Source organism: Nipponia nippon, unplaced genomic scaffold (genome assembly GCF_047370975.1).
Source record: "Nipponia nippon isolate SJK-2023a ecotype South Korea unplaced genomic scaffold, ASM4737097v1 scaffold_8, whole genome shotgun sequence".
Lineage (NCBI taxonomy): Eukaryota > Metazoa > Chordata > Aves > Pelecaniformes > Threskiornithidae > Nipponia > Nipponia nippon.
In genome coordinates, this window is record NW_028262402.1 from 39,079,747 (window position 1) to 39,098,296 (window position 18,550).

The 18,550-nt window shown below is 41.3% G+C and overlaps 2 protein-coding genes across 2 annotated transcripts in view; both read left to right on the forward strand.

Annotated features, from left to right (window-relative positions):
* The first annotated feature begins 523 nt into the window (after nt 1-523).
* LOC104017929 (interferon epsilon) lies at nt 524-4,317 on the forward strand. The gene is made up of 3 exons (XM_087742229.1): nt 524-620; nt 1,644-2,318; nt 3,919-4,317. The coding sequence occupies exon 2, from the start codon at nt 1,763-1,765 to the stop codon at nt 2,315-2,317; it is 555 nt and encodes a 184-aa protein (XP_087598355.1). The 5' UTR covers nt 524-620; nt 1,644-1,762; the 3' UTR covers nt 2,318; nt 3,919-4,317.
* Nucleotides 4,318-12,684: 8,367 nt separating this feature from the next.
* The window catches only part of HACD4 (3-hydroxyacyl-CoA dehydratase 4), a 39,876-nt gene continuing 34,010 nt past the window's right edge, over nt 12,685-18,550 (forward strand). Inside the window, exons 1-3 of the mRNA XM_009471007.2 lie at nt 12,685-12,769; nt 16,654-16,757; nt 17,657-17,784. Of these exons, the coding sequence (XP_009469282.1) occupies nt 16,661-16,757; nt 17,657-17,784 (225 nt within the window). The 5' untranslated portion in view covers nt 12,685-12,769; nt 16,654-16,660. The remainder of the gene's footprint in view (nt 12,770-16,653; nt 16,758-17,656; nt 17,785-18,550) is intronic.

Here is an 18,550-nt window from a genome sequence, read left to right on the forward strand (position 1 = left end):
AGTGGTGATGGAACCAGAATTGGCTTCAGCATGCAACAATCCAAAACCACACACCATCTCTCCTGCCCTGAAGGACTGTTTTGACAGATGGAGCCCAAAGTCACGGACTAAATGAACGCAATGAACATTTTAGAGGGATGGACCACCAACTAATGGAATGAGATCTGTCTGTATATATCAAAAGACAGGAAAGGTGGTGGTCATTAACTGGGATGTATTGGGAAGTGTGGGAAGTGGGCATGACGTAGATGGTATACAATAAGGGGTGGATATTGTCCTGGTTTCAGCTGGGATAGAGTTAATTTTCTTCCTAGCAGCTGGTATAGTGCTGTGTTTTGGATTTAGCATGAGAATAATGTTGATAACACATTGATGTTTTAGTTGTTGATGAGCAATGCTTATACTGAGTCAAGGACTTTTCAGCTTCTCATACTGCCCTGCCAGCAAGGAGGCTGGAGTTGCACAAGAAGCTGGGAGGGGGGACAGCCAAGACAGCTGACCCAGACTGGCCAAAGGAATATTCCATACCATATGATGTCATGCTGAACCAAAAACTGTGGGGAGCTGGCTGTGGGGGGTGGCCACTGCTTGGACACTGGCTGAGCATCGGTCGGCAGGTGGTAAGCAATTGCATTGTGCATCACTTGTTATATATATTCTTTTATCATTATTATTATTTTTCCTTCCTTTTCTGTCCTATTAAATTGTCTTTATCTCAACCCACAAGTGTTACCTTTTTTCTGATTCTCTCCCCCATCCCACCAGGGAGGAGGGAGTGAGTGAATGGCTGTGTGATGTTTAGCTGCCTGCTGGGTTAAACCACAACACTAGGGAAAGAAAATGGCTGAATTTTAGAGCATTTTTTGTATTCTGTATTAATTCTCTTCCCATTTAAAGTCAGAATTCAGACCTGTGCTCTACTGGCATTGATATTAAGTATTGCTCAGTTAGTTACTAATATGGGGGGAAAAAAAGAGTATTTCATCCAAGTGTCTAACCTGTTCCCATGTGAGTATTTGTATTCACATGGCACTTACAGGCTCTAAGTGAGATCAAGACCTCATTTAATTAGCAGTGTGTATGCATTAAAATACCAATAGGTATATTGGTATATATATATGTGTGCATATAGATATATATATATACATGCACACATATTTTAATGATATGACATCTGTCCTTTGAGTCTAATTGCTCAAGAGAAATAAAGGTGAGGAGAAAAAAAAATATTTTCCCTGAATGAAAATAGGTAAAGAAAGCTTAACTGAATTTTGGAAGTATAAGTCATGCTGAGGAGACAGGGTGGCAGCAGTATTCAGCAGGTCCCTGAGCCATCAGTGAGACTGCTATTTTATGGCAAAATGTTCTTCCACTGCTAAAATATTAAGAAACTAAGGATATTTCTGTAACTTTTTCTTTTGAATTCTAATTATATTTCCTGTAGAATTTTTGATGGAGAGGGAATAGATAATCTAAGATATATATAACATTCTAATATCCAGTAGAAATAAAAAGAAAGTGGCAAAAAAAAAAAAAGACAATGAAGTCATAAAGCAGAAAATGAAAGTGGTAAGTGTCAAAAGCATACACAAGGGGGAAAACCTTAAAAACCAAAAAATGATGAAAGAAAACTTCTCACACAGAATAATTAAATTTCAAGATTTTGAAGAAACAGGAGCCTACGAATGACCTTCAAAGCATCCCAGCCAGTCTCTCAGACTTTATACACAGGAAAGGAGAAACGTAAGAGCTTATCTTTATCATGAATGCTTTTGGCTTGATGCAAATTGGCCTCATACTGTTGCGCACCACCACCATCTCCAGTCTTCAGTGTAATCACCTTCCTTTACAGCAAAGAAAAGTGATCGAGAACAGCCTACAACTTTTGGACAAAATGGGCAAAAAGTTTCCTCAACAATGTCTAAGAGAGAAAATGTCCTTCAGATTTCCTGAGCAGGTTCTAAAGCCCAGACAGAAAGAAACTGTCAAAGTGGCCATTGAAGAGATCTTCCAACACATCTTCTATATCTTTAGCAAAAATCTGACTCTAGCTGCTTGGGATGGGAGAGCTTTAGAACAATTCCAAAATGGACTGTATCAACAAATTGAGCAATTGGAGGCATGTGTAATCAAGAAGCAGACCCACTACTTTCGGAGTAAAGAAGTCAACAGGCTGAAACTGAAAAAGTACTTCCAAAAAATAGACTGTTTTCTTAAAGACAAACAACACAACCTGTGTTCCTGGGAGATCAGCCGTGCAGAAACAAGGAGATGTCTTCAATTGATTGATAAAGTCATAAGGAAGCTTAACAACTAAGGTACAAAGATTTTGACCTGACATAACTTAGCTTTAAAAATATTTATATTTATTATTTGTTCTATGATATATCTTGTGGCAGTGCTTCTAGTCCATTTTGATTTTATTTAAATGATTATGTTGCTGAAATTTATTTCTGCAAATGTAATGCATTATTCAATGTAAGTAAATTTTTCCCTTGGTAAGCAAGGTGTCTACACTAGCTTAAAATTAATCTATATGACTTTTCAGTGAGGGTTACTCCATAGGAAGGGATTGTAATCTTATGACAAATAGCATCATCCTATGGTGTTTTCTGCTGAGAAAACCTGCTGCTACTTTCCATCTCTATATTTCACCTACGTATAGAGAATCATGTATTTGTGAATGGAGTACACATCCCTCACCTTACAGGAATTGCTAGATTTGTACTGATTGAGACTGTGTAAAAAATATAGTATATTGCTTATTTAAGTGGTCCTGGCTGAGGTTGAGACCATTCATTAGTCTCTCAAAGTTTGTATACTCTTTTCCAAGAGTGTATTTTTTTTTTTTTTTTACATTTGAGTCATTCAAACATTTGCTTTATTCAAAGAGGTCAAGTAATTCTAGAGGGATTTGTCTACATAGGATGTTGTTTGCAGTAGCTATGGCTTCTGCAATAAATTCTCAGTTGGACATTGTTACTTTTAATTGAAGTACCTCTGCCTCCTCTGTCTATCTGGCGGAAAGGCTTTTTTTCCTTCCTGCTGTGTTTCCAATTCACTTTAACTTCTTTGACAAGCTTATTTGAAATAACTTCTCTACATAAAAGTACCCTAAAGCCACATCTGCCTGTGGCACATCCTACTTGCTCATAGATGTATTCATCCTGGCTACTGCAATCTCAAACATCACCATTCAGTGCTGTGCTTCATTGCTGCGTGAAATTTTCTCCCTCTTTCCCATTGCTCACAAATTGGCCCACAGAAAAATACAGCCCATGGTATTCCAATGAATTTCCCCTCCAAATCACATAGCCTTGAGTAATAATTGCAATATAATCAAATTCTTTAAAATAAATTGCAACAAACTGGGCAAAAATCCATTAATTTCTGTAAGGTCAAGCCTGGATTTTACACTTGGGAAATTGTCCCTGGGTAACTCCATTTCAGATGGTTGTGTTTTCCCTCGTCACTTGCTGTATGTTAGTAGGGGTGAGAACAGAGTTATATCCAGGCTCTGTTACTTAATCAATATTGGTAAAAATTTGGTAAAAAACCCAACAACTTAAAAAAAAAAAAACCAAAAAAAACCCCCACCTATTTCCTCTGGCCAAGGCTGATGTACATTCAGCACAGGCTTCTGGGTCTGGCATAAAGAAGCAGAGGAGAGAGAGCATGGCTGTGGCTCCCAAGAGAGGGTGATGTTAGTCCCAGAGGGCTGAAATTGCTGAAGGTTGGTTTAAGCATCAGGTGAGGAACCACTTTAAAGCTTTGTCTGATCTCCAGCCATTCAGAAGAGTATCATTCAAAGGGGTGATAATAAAAAGGTACATCTAACCAAAAAACTGACTGTAAGAACAATAGCAATGGTACACCAGGTCTCAGGTACCATATCTATGACACAGGTCTCTTTTGTAGGGTGTAGATACTCTCCTCTCTACCACTTATGGATGCAAGCTAAAGAAGTGACAAGAGATGTGGATATCATGTCTGAAGCTGAAATACCAGAAATAAAACCAGCTAACAACTTCACCATGATCCTGAACAACAGAAAAGACCAAAGAAACAGAGCAAAGTATCAGAGCGACTTTTCCACCTGGTGACACCCTGCCACAAATGTTACAGCAAAATGTGTATTTCTTGGGCTTTGTGACTAACAGCACTTGAAATGGCCTCACTGCAAGATTGTATCAAATCTTATTTCTGCTGCTTGTTTGTTTTTTTCACTTCTTCAAGGCTGTACAATAAAAGGACATTCAGCCTACTTACCTTTCTGATTCTGATATCCTAGGTGGCTTCTGCAATGCAGTAAACTGTTAGTGAAATGGCCTCATTTTTACTGAAACTTGGAAATGACATAAAGTATTTGCAGCTGCCGTCTCATGAAGGATCCCAGTTTTTATTGCCTCACTTGCCTGCAGTGGGAATATGTTAATTCATGGCCCACTGATTGTTCAGAAACTGTCATACCATTAAGCTTTCTTTTTAGTTCATAACTATCCTTAAAAATCTCATCACCAAATAAAAATATGTTTTGACATATTTCAGTCATGGTACTTTGCAGTGCAGGAAAAAAACAGAATGGGCACTGAGGGCAAAGTGAGATTACAGACAAGTGTAAGAATTGTAGGTGAACGTACATGTGTTTTACCAGGACAGTGTTTCAGCTCTTTATGATCACGGTGCTTATCAATAAACTGCTATTGGGTTCACAGAAGGGAACTGAAAGGAAAATGAACTATTCTTGAAAGAAAGAAGATCTCAGAGATTATGGACAGGAGCTCATAAACCAGCATTTGATTTCAATTACTTTTTGGCCAACTGTGCAGTAAAAGAAATTATTTGTACTGAGACAATGTCTAGAAGACCCATTTAAAGATGGGAACCCTGGAACAGAGATTGTTGCTGAACAAATAAAAAGGAAAAAGAAAATAGTAAACCAATATATCTTTGTTTTATTCCTACTTTTTAAAGAAAGGTAAAGAGTCTTTAAAGTAAAGGAAGAAAGATGGAGAGTCAGAAGATTCTCTCTCTTCTCCTTGTCATTGTAACATTTTGGAGCATTCTGTATTTTATTACCATCATGTTACCAGGTTAGCTGTATATTATGCCCCTGGCTAACTGAAACCCTCTGGTATTTCTTCCAGTTAGTATTTTTCTAGAAGTTAAACAAATGTAGCAAAATATAGTTTTTCACGTACATTATTTTCAAACGGAAATTAATAAAATAGTGAATGTGACATCTCAAATGCCAGCTGAAAATTTAACATAGATGAAACAAAATCCTTCTAAGCTGGGACTGCTTGTAGGCCAAAAAGTTTCATAAATTTTCTCATAAGACTCATATACCAGTGCTGTGCAGCACAGGTCCCAGTCACAGTTGTAGCTGTTCTCATGGCTAGTCTCACAGCACCTTGTTTACATGTGCTGTGTTGCACTTTTTGGGAAACTGCACTAAAAGTTATAGGGTTTCATCTATGCAGAGTCTGTTTTCTGGAGTGGATTTTTGGGACTGGGGACAAACGTCTTGCATCCCACATGAAACTTCAGAATGGCTACAGCAGAAGTGAAGAATGCTTATTCCAGACTTTACTCTGGAAAAAATTATTCACAAGTCACAGTCAAACACAGCTGTCCAAAGCAATTCGTCCATGGGTTTGGTCTGTTCTGTCAGCTCTGGCTTTACTTCATTTTTAAATTGAAAAAAAAAAACTAAAACCAACCAAACCCAACACAGAGAAAAAACCCAAAGCAAAACAGAACAAAAGCCTGTGGAAATCACTCTCTAAATAATCATCCAGCATTAGCCGTTGTTGCTAGGAAGGACAGCTGTGAATTCCTTCAGAGCAGCCATAGGGAAGTTGCAGCAATGGCTATGGTGGAGCAGGCAGACTGACACCAGGGTTGAGGGGTGTGGACTGGAGGGGGGATCAGGAACCGCTCAAGGGGACACACCGTGCATGGACTGCTGCATCCCGCCAGTCCTCACCCCTTCCAACCCAGCCTGCCCCTTATCAAGTGTAGCCCTAAACTGTTTTCCCCCTCCCAGTTGTGGAGGAATGTTGGGTCCTTCCAGGGAGCAACCAGAGGGGAGACCACGAAATGAGGGTGACAAAGATACAGAATAAATCTTAGAAGAAATTGTCAGTCCTCAGTTTTGACTGGCAGAATTAATTTACTTTGCTTTAGAAATTTAACGCAAAGCAAAAAAAAGGCGAACAAAGCAAATAAGATTGCATTTCACACTTTCCAATAAGATGACTGTGCTTTTTAATATCCAAAAATGTTCCTACTAATCCTCATATAGGCAAGGATGAGTCATTTATATCACTGTTTCCCACAATTCTACTGACATCAAGAAATCCTGGTAAGGTGCAAGGGCTTTTTTTCAGTGCTGAGGGTTCCTAGAGGAGCAAACTCTGACAGGGAAAGTGAGGACAATCTTTCTTCTCAGCCTGCAGTGCCACAGCCCATTCTGCAGACTGGTAACCCTCTGTTTTAATTTGAGGGCTGCTGAGCATGAAGCAATGGTAAGTGATGAGTATATGAGCACAGAGAAATTCATGTCCTGCCTCAGTTCTCTCCACAAGAGGCTGCAAGGTTGATTTCATTTTTCTAAGACCAGCCTTCCTGAGCCCAAGTGCTTGCAATTAGGATCCTAAAACCACATGTTACCTTCAGCAATTAAGAATTCAATCTTCTAAGCAAATAATATAATCTGCTTCTGAAAGTGTAGAAGTAAACACAGTTAACACTCCTCTTTACAAAATAACTGTTAAAATATGGTAATGCATTTGCAAAGTCAAAATCGACATTAACGAGATTAAATACTGAGATTTCAAATAGCATGTTTGCCCCCTGCACACCAGTTACCACCATGTCTACTCACTGTAACTCTTATTGTTGGCTGTATTCCTCAAGTTTCTTATCTTGGTAGGCCAGAACCTGCACAACTTCCTCTGGACTTAGCTGGAGTACTGTGTATTACAGTTCATTTTCCCAGAAAGGAAATATTTTGACAGCCATATTTATATAAACCAGAAAGCTTTTCTTCTAAAAAAAAAAAAGCTCCTCTTTGACTTCAAATATTTATTTTAAATGTTGCTCTCTCTTTTAGCAATTAATATACTTTCTCTTCAAGTCTCTTTGGCTTCGAGGTGGACTCAGTTCTGGTCTCCACTTTTTGGGAAAAGCTCACATTGGCTGTAACAGATCTTTTCATGTGATTATGATTTTTTAACAGGCAAAAATAAGCTCCTGCTGCTTGTAGTAGAACTCATGCTGTTGTCCTCAGGACAAGCATTAAATCCTGTCACAGCTACTCACATGTATTTAAAAACAATTTGTGCTGCTTGTGATTACTAGTCACTAGAAGTATTAAACCCTTCATTTTCTCTCTTTCTTCTTTTTTTCTTCCTTTTTTTTAAAAAGAAAAATAGGGCACATCTCCCTCACCTTCCCAGTTCCTCATAGCACGGTAACGGTCACTATTTGTGCAAACCATTAAACTCCTAGAAAATGTCAGAAGCTATTATCACAGCTTCCATTATGAGTGACTTGGTAATGGCTAATACTTAAAAAAAGGGAAATCTCACTGCCCATCAAGCAGTAATTCCTCCTTATTATTGTAGTGGCATATTTGACAGGCCCGTGGGTCTCATCCAACAATGAAACTGAGTGCAGTGAACTAGGAAGCACAGAAACTGTAGCAGCATGACTCATTTCAGAATTCGGTATGTCTTTGATATTTAGTTAATCCTTTCACTGCCTCCCTAGCAAAACCAGTGAATTTTCCACTCTGCTGAAAAGAGGCTGGTTGGGAATGAGAAGGAAGGACAGAAACCTCTACTAAAGGCTAAAGGATATTTTTTTAAAAATGTAAAACAGGTGATGCTGTTTAAAACACTCCCTGTAAGAAAATTAAATTGTAAAAAATTGTTACCCTAAAAAAATAGATTATACTGTCCCTGAATATGCAGATTCAGATTCTTTAAGAACAGTAGAACCGGGTTATAATAATGAGCCTAAAAAGAAGTCATGCTTTGCATCATAAAAATAAGTTGCTTCCATGTAGAAATAGTTTTATGGAAAACAGGATTAAGGTGTATTACAGAAACACAATGATTTGCATTTTTATTCTATGCTGAGAGCACAGTCAGTAGTTTTCTACTGGTTACCTCTGCCTGGGGATTGGGGTAATATCTTGTAGTCTGGTGTCCTGGTTTCAGCTGGGATAGGGTTAGTTTTCTTCTTAGTAGCTGGTACAGTGCTGTGTTTTGGATTTAGGATGAGAATAATGTTGATAACACACTGATGTTTTGGTTTTTGCTGAGCAGAGTTTACACCAGTCAAGGACTTTTCAGCTTCCTGTGCTCTGCCAGGTGCACGAGAAGCTGGGAGGGAGCATAGCTAGGACAGCTGACCCAGACTGGCCAAAGGGCTATTCCATACCATATGACATCATGCTCAGTATATAAGCTGGGGGAAGAAGAAGGAAGGGGGGGGACGTTTGGAGTGATGGCGTTTGTCTTCCCAAGTAACCATTAGGTGTGATGGATCCCTGCTTTCCTGAGGGTGGCTGAACACCTGCCTGCTGACGGGAAGTAGTGAATGAATTCCTTGCTTTGCTTTGCTTGTGCACGCGGCTTTTGCTTTACCCATTAAACTGTCTTTATCTCAACCTGTGACTTTTCTCACCTTTACTCTTCTGATTCTCTCCCCCATCCCACCGGGGGGAAGTGAGTGAGCGGCTGCGTGGTGCTTAGTTGCTGGCTGGGGTTAAACCACGACATCTGGGAGATCAATGCTTGAAAATAATGAATCCCCAAAATCAACATATTTCTACAGAGTTGTAGGGCTGGTTGCGAGTACCAAGGTCGATCTAGAGGCCTGATGACCTGCTCCCTCAAAGACTCCCAGAAGTGACAAGTAAGGATCCTAAGGCTGTCACACCTCCTCCAAGTGACATTTTGGGAGGTCTGGACAGGAGCTGCCAGGATGATCTTGTCTGGCTTCCCTCATCCTTCTTCTTGTTCTGCTCCAGCTGAAGGGCAGTGGCAAGGAAACGCCACTAGTCTGTTTTTTCTGAAATACCCCTGCCTGCATGGGAGCTGAATTGTCCTGAAAGATGGCAAATGCAAAAGATCACTCATAGATGGCCAAAGCCAGACTGGCTGGGATCTTTTTTTCCTCCAAAAGCATTTCCAAACTTCATTGATTTTTTACCTGATGAAATTGTAAACCTAAAACTCCTGCCAGCTCTGTATCTTTTTGGTGGACCCTTCTGGCACGATGCTTGCTCTCCCAGTACACATTTCCCCATCCTAAAGCAGCCAGGAACTTTGTCTGGTGTGACTTATTCTGTTAGATGACACCAGCAAGTCAGCTCCAGTAAGGCAAGACCTGTTTGCAAACCAGGGTCTCTGCTGAATTTACAAAATCACCAGGGTATGAGAGGCATGGAGCTGACACAGCTGCTGCTTCCTCTTTGGCCCAGTTTGAGAGTATAGACAAAAACATTGTCACTTTTCCCCACTAACTTGCTTGCAGTGTGGTAATGGCTTTGCTTCCCCTGCTGCCTCCGCACAGCCTTCCTTTTCTCACTGGCAATCTTGGTCACACGACATAAATACCAGCCAGCACTGTGCAAATACTCTGCCTGCTATTGAGAAATAAGAGTGCCCAGCACATTAGCCCCACAGCCCCCAGACAGCCTAGGGTTTACTCTTTTACTTTAACTGAAGTCAATACTACAGGAGCGTGTGCTTCAAATTAAACACGTGTTTAAGAACTGTGATTTACCAGAGCTTAAACTAGTGTAATCAACTGGCCAAAACATAGGCTTGAATTCAGGTAGCCAAAAAATTTAATCACGGAGGAAAGGAGACATAAAATTAACAGTTAGGAATACTGAAAATTAATTTTAAGACACATGGTTTCTTTTCTTAAAACACATCTGCATATTGCTTTTATAGCAAGGATTTGGAAACAAAAGCTATGCATAAAAGGATCAGATGTTTTATCATGGTGATGTTTCCTATTTGAAGAGAATGAGGTTCTTTCCATATCACATGAAACTTTTCAGGGCTGCTGTTAACTTTACACATAAAGCACCCCCTTGCAATGGTTCCTGACAAGCACCGTGCCCAGACAGAACATGTTTTTCCCACCTCATGACGCAGGGAAACCAAACGCAGTTACAATCTGTTTAGGTTTTGAGAAAGCCAGGAGACTCAGGCTTAACATGTGCTGAACAGTCGTGAAGCTTGTTTTAATAGATGCCAGCAGCTATATACAAGTAATTTTTTGATGCTGGTTAATGGTTTCTAGACAGAAGTTTGTCTGCAAGAGAAGTAGCTGGAGTGGAAAAGAAAGTTTATTTTCCAAAAATAAAAGCTAGATTTTTTCCAGTACTTATTCTAGTCTTTCCATATCCAGCTAACATGTTTCAATAGTATCATTTAATATCTGCTTTCATCTGAATGTCTCTGCAACTTACAAAATTGTTAAATGTTTTAAGCTTTTCTCCAAACGCTGTGTGCCTGGAAGCATTCCCACTTCCATGTAGTCTAATAAAAGTTGTTATCTCTTGTTACTGATCTTCCTTTCTCATACACTTAGGCCATCACACTACAAAAACACCACTGCAAATTGCACAGCTAAAGAGACCTTACATGCGTTTTCAACTGTAAGTTGTACACAACAAAAAAATGCTATTTCAGAGAAGGATTTTTCTTGTGAAAAACAGATCCTAAGGGCTAGCATCAGGCCTGATTGGCCAGATCTACTACAACCCACTGGCTGAATTATATTCTACATCTCCCAAAGAATAATTTGAATATCCATGTAATAGTGGATTTATGAGCCCTGTACCTTGGGTCCATTGCTGCAGTGCATTGCCACTTAAATGAGTATATTTTTAATAACATATATAGCATATGTAGCATAACAGCAGTTCAGGTCAGAAGTACACCTTTGAAGCAAATTTTCCAGTCAGTGCCCCTTGCAATGCCTCATTCCTCATTACAGGGCAGGCTTGGAGTGCACAAACATCATTCCTTTTGGAGGACAACATCACTCCTTTCACAAGCCATCACACCAGGAGATTTTTTTGCAGCAAGCAATGGGCACCCAGTCCACAGGCCCAAGCAGCCGTCAAAGGAAAGCCCTCAGAATGCTCCAGTGGTGGGCACCACCTCCTCAGAACTGGTTGTTTTGCTCTTAAGCCCTGCCTGGGGCAGGGTAGCACTGTCTGCCTGCCTCCCTGCCTCCTGCCAGGCTGTGCCATGAGGTTGGCCAGCACCATGGAAGGGAACTGATATCCAGCTCACAAGCTCTTGCAGGTGCCCTTCTCGCCTGTGGGAGCTTTAGCTTGGCAGCTGCCCACAAGAGGGATTTTACACATCACAAAGCTAAGTGAGCTTTGCTTTTATGTATTTGCCTGATGTTTGAAAAGAGCTGTTCTTCCTTCTGCTGGATCTTGTTACAGTTGTGAGCTCAGCTCCTGGCAGTATTAGTCACACCAGTTGTCCTCCCAGAGGCACGCAATGTGGGAGCTGTTTTGCAAGAGCTATGGGCTGAGCCTTTCAATAGCCATTTGTTTAAATGTTTAACCCTTTATTTAACACTGATTTATTATTTCCTCCTGGGAAAGAAATACATTCTTTAGCCTAGAAAAAGACGATGATTCTTGAGCAGTAGAAGTGAGCTGCCACACCAACAGGAAAGCCAGGCATAACTGCACGACCCTTCTGCTAAGGTCCCAGATGGGAGACATGACCAGGAAAACCACGGTGTTCCACTGCGTTTGCCAGAAAATCACCCGCTTGCCAGGGAGGCATTTCTCACTGCTCCAGGACACCACAGGGAGTGGAGATGGTCTTGCCAGGAGCTCAACACCACTCACACTAGGGATGAGACCCAGTAAGGCATATTTTATTCCCCAGGCTTTTTGTACTTGCACGTAATATCCTATGCTCATTATGTCCTTGGTGACTTCTTCAGTCATAACATCAAATTTCAAATCTCACTGTAGACGGGATGTGCTTTCAACATGAGTGCCGGTGGAAAAACTTATTTAGTGGCAGAAGGGAGTTTATAAACATGTTATGACATTCTTCTTCATCTGATTTATGCTGACGTATCCCAGACACTTAAAGGCAGAAGTGAACTAGGACGCACACATACATTTCCTCTGCCAGTAGTGCCCATAGTTCACAGGGGCATGAATAAATAGACATTCCTAGATAAGAAGTGGAAAATGCTTTCCTCTATCTGAAGTAATTTAAAGTGCTCCTTTTATGCTATGCTCCCAAATAATTCCTTATCATTTGATAGTGTTGTTAGCATTGTTGTAGTCCTGGTGATTTGAACAGAAGAGAAAAACAAATTTTTAATTTTGCATTTCTTCAGTAATCTTTCAACGTACTACCCTGGGTTAAGAGACAAAGTTAGTGGGATTTACAGACTAGCTTACTGGTACAACAGTGAGAAACCAATTTAGGTTTGGTTAGGTTAGGTTAGGCTAAGCTAGGTTGGGCTAGGCTAGGCTGGATGAGGAGCAGGGCAAATGGAGTGGAGATATCTGGGGTTAGAAACTCCTTTCTCGGGAAGTGCAGTGTTGTTCCTGCTTAGTGCTACATACAGTGACGTCGTGGGGTGGGGAAGAGGAAAGAGGAGGGGTGATCTCCAAACAAACAGCTGTTGCAGCTGTAGAGAGAAAAAAGAAGAAAGATCAGGAGCAGCAGCAGCAATCCGACCCCTGCAACAGGTAATACCTCTTGAGCTCAGGTGACCTAGACTGCTCAAATGCAAAAAGGAAGGGAAAAAAAAAGAAAGTGGGGTGGGATGTGCCTGTGAGAGAAAAGTACATCTTTTGTACTGGTTCTCAGCAGCTTTCTTCTTCCTGAGCTATAGCGCTTGCAGCTTGTCTCAGGGGTGGGAGGGGGAAGGGGTGGAAGTTCAGACCGATATCACTTAAAAGGAAACTGTGACAGCAGAGGGGCTTTTCTAGCAGACCTTTCCTGCAGAGAAAAAAAAAAAAGGAACATCACTCTCTAGTTTCAGCGTGAGGGTTGCTTCCTCATGTGTGGCCAGCCAGTATGGGTGCATGGGAAGGCAGCAGATTGTGATAGCTCTGAAGGCAAGGAAATGCTCAGTTCATGCAGGCCTGTGTGGGACCCCCCCCGAGAGGGACTTGAGTGTGGCCTTCATCCTGGCACCTTGCAAGGGACACCCAGCTGGGCCAAGGGCTGCCCCGAGCTGGATGCCGCTGCTGTGCTACCTGTCACCTTACCTCAAGGGGGACGGGACATGGTCCTGCCCACCCTTCAGACACTGAGGGCACCTACCTCCGTACTTACCTCAGATAACAGCTACTAGAGAGACACACTGAAGACCTTCATGCTAAAAATAATAAAATGCAACAATTATACTTAAGTGATTTTTCTGCCTGTGGAAACATGTCAGGCTTTGCAAGCTAAAACTGTATCACTGGTAAAATTTCTGCTGGTGAATAAAAGGGAAAAGAGGATGTTCGGGACCATGCTGCTGTGTGTGCTAGTGGAGTGGTCTTATGTTTCATCTAGTTTCCTAGGTTTTGAGCCCAGAGAGAAAGCAGATAAAGTTTTCCGCTGAGCAAGGTTGATCCTAAATATGATAAGTTCATCCCTAGCATTTCAATGTATTTGGTATAAAATCAGCCACAGTAAGTAACGTGGAACTAACAACTAAAACAACAGACAGTAAGCCCAGCCTTCTGGGTCTCTCTATTGCAAGACCCATGCCCGTTTCTTTCTCCTGTCATCAATGCAGGCACAGTACTGAAATGTGCAGTGTTCCCCCAATGCCTTCAAAGGAAAGCAACTTGAAAGTGTCAAAGCACATCACACTATAAGGCATAAATGCAGCAGCAAGTCCATTTTACAAACCAGGCACCAGGGAGGCTAAGTGAGGTTTGTAAGGTCAGCCAGCAAGTCTGGGGCAGGGCCAGGAACTGAACAGCTACCTGGTGGATCGCTAGTCTGTGATTTGTCTGCAAGGGTGCTGCAGAAGCAGGCTCTGCAAGGTAGATGTGGAATGATGCCTGCTGTGAACTGAGGGGAACAGGAAATCTAATTAAAGCCTGTCTTTTCTGCCAGTGATCTTTAAAATAGAAGCAGATGGCTGAATTTTGTGTTGTGACACAGAACTGTTAGGACAGTGAAACAGGTTATCCTCAGTCTGCTTCTGGTTCTCTAGGTAGAGAAATCAGCCTTTGGATGAGAAAGACCTTAGAGGACAGTTACATTTCAGTTTCCTTTGATTACCTTAGGTACCTTTTGTGCGGGGATTAACACAGTAGGATGAAACCCCATTTTAAGATCCGGGCTGTTCCTTCACACAGTGGGGAGCATCACCCAGTGAGGCAGCTGTGCTACTCACAGCTCTGGGGCCAGGATCAGTCCTCCAGGTAACACCGGCACGCTGCCCAACAGCACATCTCTATACTTTACTGGGAATATGGGGCCCCCCACAAATGCCAACAGTGGTTATACACTTCAGCAGTCGCCAGTACATTTTAAAGATGATGAGTTCTAACATGCAATGGCTGCCATATTGCCAAAACACTAATGTGAAGCTGCATTTTGCAAATGTCCTCTTGGTTACGCCCTGTTTAGCCAAGATTAAGCAGCTTAAGAATTGTAAAGACAACAATTTTCTAGCCAGCCAATGGAGGAAGAGCTCGGAAAATAAGCCCAAATCAGTGAAAGGCAAGTTCTGAGGATGAGAGACAGATGTAGCAAACTAAACTTCAGAAGGAGAAACCATATGCTCAGCTTGCATCCCATGCAGAGCCCACACAGCAATATCAGACCAAAGAGACTGGTGGAGGTGCTGACTGGGAAGCCTCAAGATTTTTATAACTGTTCCTGTAACTTTCATACCCATTACAGTAATTCCTATCCATCCAGTAATAAGGCTGTTTCTTAAATCGGAACAATGTTCTTAATTTTTTGCCTTTTTGTAATGTAGAGTGTCCCGTCTTTTTTTCTTACCACAGGAGAGAACAAAGTGTCATTCAGTAATAAAGCAGATGGGATTTGGGATGAATATTTATACCACTCACTGGACTTTAGTCCGATTCAGTTGTATCATACTATTGCCAAAAGGAGTGTTTATGGAATAGATTCCTTTGTCTGGGTCCTCATATATCTTATTTTCATAGTATCAAAGGGCACTGATGTCGCTTGGGCGGTAAATTATGCCAACAAATCTTTCTGTGCTTATAGAAGTCATGATATGAATAGCAGCCATCCTGCATAACAGGAAGAGAGGAAGAAAGGCATTTTCTATGACTTCGCTAGGGTACACTTAGATTAAAAATTTAGAAGATTAGTTTATCTAGATCAATTTACGGAAGGGTGTATTGTTATTTATGGTCTTGGTCCAATGCTGGGAATTAATTAAGTATATGCATTTATCATATTTAGATAGTTCTAAACACAGAAATTCACTGTGTTTGTTAATGTACAGATACAAATGAAATAAATAAAGTTTGATGGCAGAGACATACCACATGAACACACTGGATCAAGGGGCAACTTAAAGAGATCTTAGTACTTATTGGGGCAGGAAATCAATTGATCAAACACAGGAGATAAATTTTAGTACAAAATTAACAAATTCCTTTCCCAAAAAGGTGGACAGTCCTTTTCATAGCTGGAGGACAGGCAAGCCTCTCTCTCTGGAATAAGTCAGAAGAAAATACATTTATGGGAAAGGAAATTAAGTATCTATCTCCAGAGCCTATGAAGTTTTGCAGAAAGTCAGATCACCTATGAAAATTAGGTTGGAATAGCTACAAAAGTTACTCTGCTCCAACAGGAGAAGATTCACTTTATTAAATGCAACTTGAAACACAGGCTGTGCAGAAAGACAAAGACAATAATTTAATGTTTATCTGGAAAACCTGTAGAGCAAGCTGGTTAAAAAAGGGAAAGACAGATATCCTTAAGACTGCATCAAATAAAAGCACATTGAAATGTGGCTTTCTTTTCCATTTCTTCACTTACATTTTTATAAAAACTTACAACTATGCTGTCTGCTGGAGACACTGCAAGTTATTTGCATTGTACTTTAAGCTGTTTTGAGCACATGCTAGAAGCATGTCTTCTGGGAAGAACAGGATAAACCTCACCCAGATGCAGAAATCCCAAGGCTGGTGTCTACAGTAGTCCAAGATCCTCAGCAGGGCTGTGCTGGGTGTGACCCCAGCAGTCCCTTGAGTCTGGTCACACTGACAAGGCAGAGCCAAGCCAAGAGGTTCAGGCTTGAATCCAGCACTCAGTGGAGTGTCTTTGTTTAGTTACTTTTTCCTTGGGAGGCACAAATTTCACTGTATGGCCACAGATCACCCTAATCACTGGTGGAAACTCAGAAAATTTTTCTGGGCATATCCTAGGTAGTATCAACAAAGGGAGCCCTTGATCCATTAGGGAGAGTACTGTTCTGTGACCACTGACATACACAGACAGTTTTCACTGATCTGTTTACATTTCAGCTGTTTTCCTTTGATTTCCTAACATGTCCAAAGAGGGTGCAATTTCTACAGGTCAAAAAGCTTGAATGTTCTAGTAAGTCATACCATTTGCCTTATCATTTTCACCTCCACAGCTTTACCATGAACACCTACCTCTTTGTGTATGACTTAATGCAATTCTGCGGACATTCCTGGATATTTACAAATATGATCATCAGGTTCATGTCATTTGGAAAAGGTAGGATTCCTTCTATGTTTTCCTTAAACATTTTAAGAGTCAGTGACACACAGAAACATCAAATTGGAGATAAAGTTAGGATTCTGAATAGGTGTATGCCCAATAGCAGGGGCTGTAATTTCAATTAGAAAAACACTGTTTCTTCCATTAAAAAGGATGAAAATGACTGGTACCTATGTTCTGTCTGTATCACATCAGGAATGAAGCTCTTGTTTTGCTAATGAGCTTTAATATTCAGCAGCATGCTAGTAACATTTGACTTAGACCTAAATGTGACTAGGTCCAGTCATTATGGTGAATATTAATCTTATTGAAGGCACTAGCAGGGAATATCTTTGTGGTTATTGCACATGACTCTCTATCTCCAAAAACATTACAACGTATTTCTCTTTCTGTTGCCTGGGGTTAAGGCACAAAAATAGAAAACTAGTGACTGGAAATTTAGAATTATTTATAATGGCGGACAGCTGTAGGCACATAAAATACCTACTTTGTGGTCTATTTGTTTTAGTAAATGCCATGGGTACAGATACAGGCAAGAACTCAACATCTCATGTTTAGACATTACCCATACATTTCCTCAACATTTCCTAATATTCAGAAATATCCTAAAATGATATCTCTAAACCAACACATCCTGCACAGTGTTTGCCAACACATCAAGTATAGGGGATCCCATTCTTTTCTCAGCTTCCTGCCTCTTTGTCAGAGCCACGCACACAGAGTAGACTGCCTCCTCCCCTCCCTGAAGCTTTGCTTCTACTATCCAAAAGTTTGGTACTGTGTGAACCTTATTTCTTGTCATCTCCAGTGGTGATAGGGCGGGAGCAAACCCAGTAGTTGGTCCAGACTTTTACTATATAACCACCTGATAATTTCCCTCTTCACTTTGTCTGTAGATTCGTTGGCCGACACATTTTACTCCATAGGACTTGTAATGCGCCTTTGCCAGTTGTTATCTATATTGGAGATCCTACACATCCTCATTGGCATTGATAAAAGCCGTCTCTTCCCCAGGTTTTTGCAGGTAAGACTATTTCTCAAGACCCTCCTTCCACGACCTACACACTTCAGCCATGGCTGCCCCTGGGGACATGCCCAGGCTGAACTACCCTGAATGGTCCACCTGAACACTTCCTCACGGAGCTTGGTCTGCTAATGGTTTGCTAACTGCAGGAATTGAGCCCTCAAAACTGGGTTGGGAAAGAGCTGCCCTCAACTTTTTTCTTTTTGAGTGAATCTGAATAGTGAGTGCCCCACGCCCAGCCCACAACAGCAGGGAGCTGGAAGATGTACAGAGTGGCCACCTGCAGAAAGGGGGCAGCCCCCGTTTCTAGGGCACCACAGGTGGCTGAGGATACTACCTCCCCAGCCAACTTGTTTACAGCCAGAAGACAACATTTCAGACCCTAAGTTTCAGTAGCTAATTCTTTTCCATGCCATTTCCTCACTGACAAGTGCGTATTTATTTTGTAGACAAGCACAAAACAAGGTTTTGTGGGGTAGCAAAGTGATGGCAGTGAGAAAACCACCAGCACATCAAGCCTCCTGAAACAGGGTTTGCTGGCGGTCATGCAGTGTGGAAGGAAAAGAATTGACTGAGAAAGAGAAATTAAGGGACTGAAGAAGAATTAACGCTGGGATGGGCAAGAGAGGAGAATTGTCATATTCTTGCTGTAAGGGTATGTGCCCTCTGAAACCCAGACATGGGCAAATTGTGGCAACATCCAGAGGTTCTGACACTGTTAAGGGGTTTATAGGGCATATGTTCAGCTGTAGGCAGAAAACCAGCC

Coding starts and splice junctions, on each gene's coding strand:
- LOC104017929 (XM_087742229.1), top strand. CDS start 1,763: ATGAATGCTTTTGGCTTGATGCAAATTGGCCTCATACTGTTGCGCACC.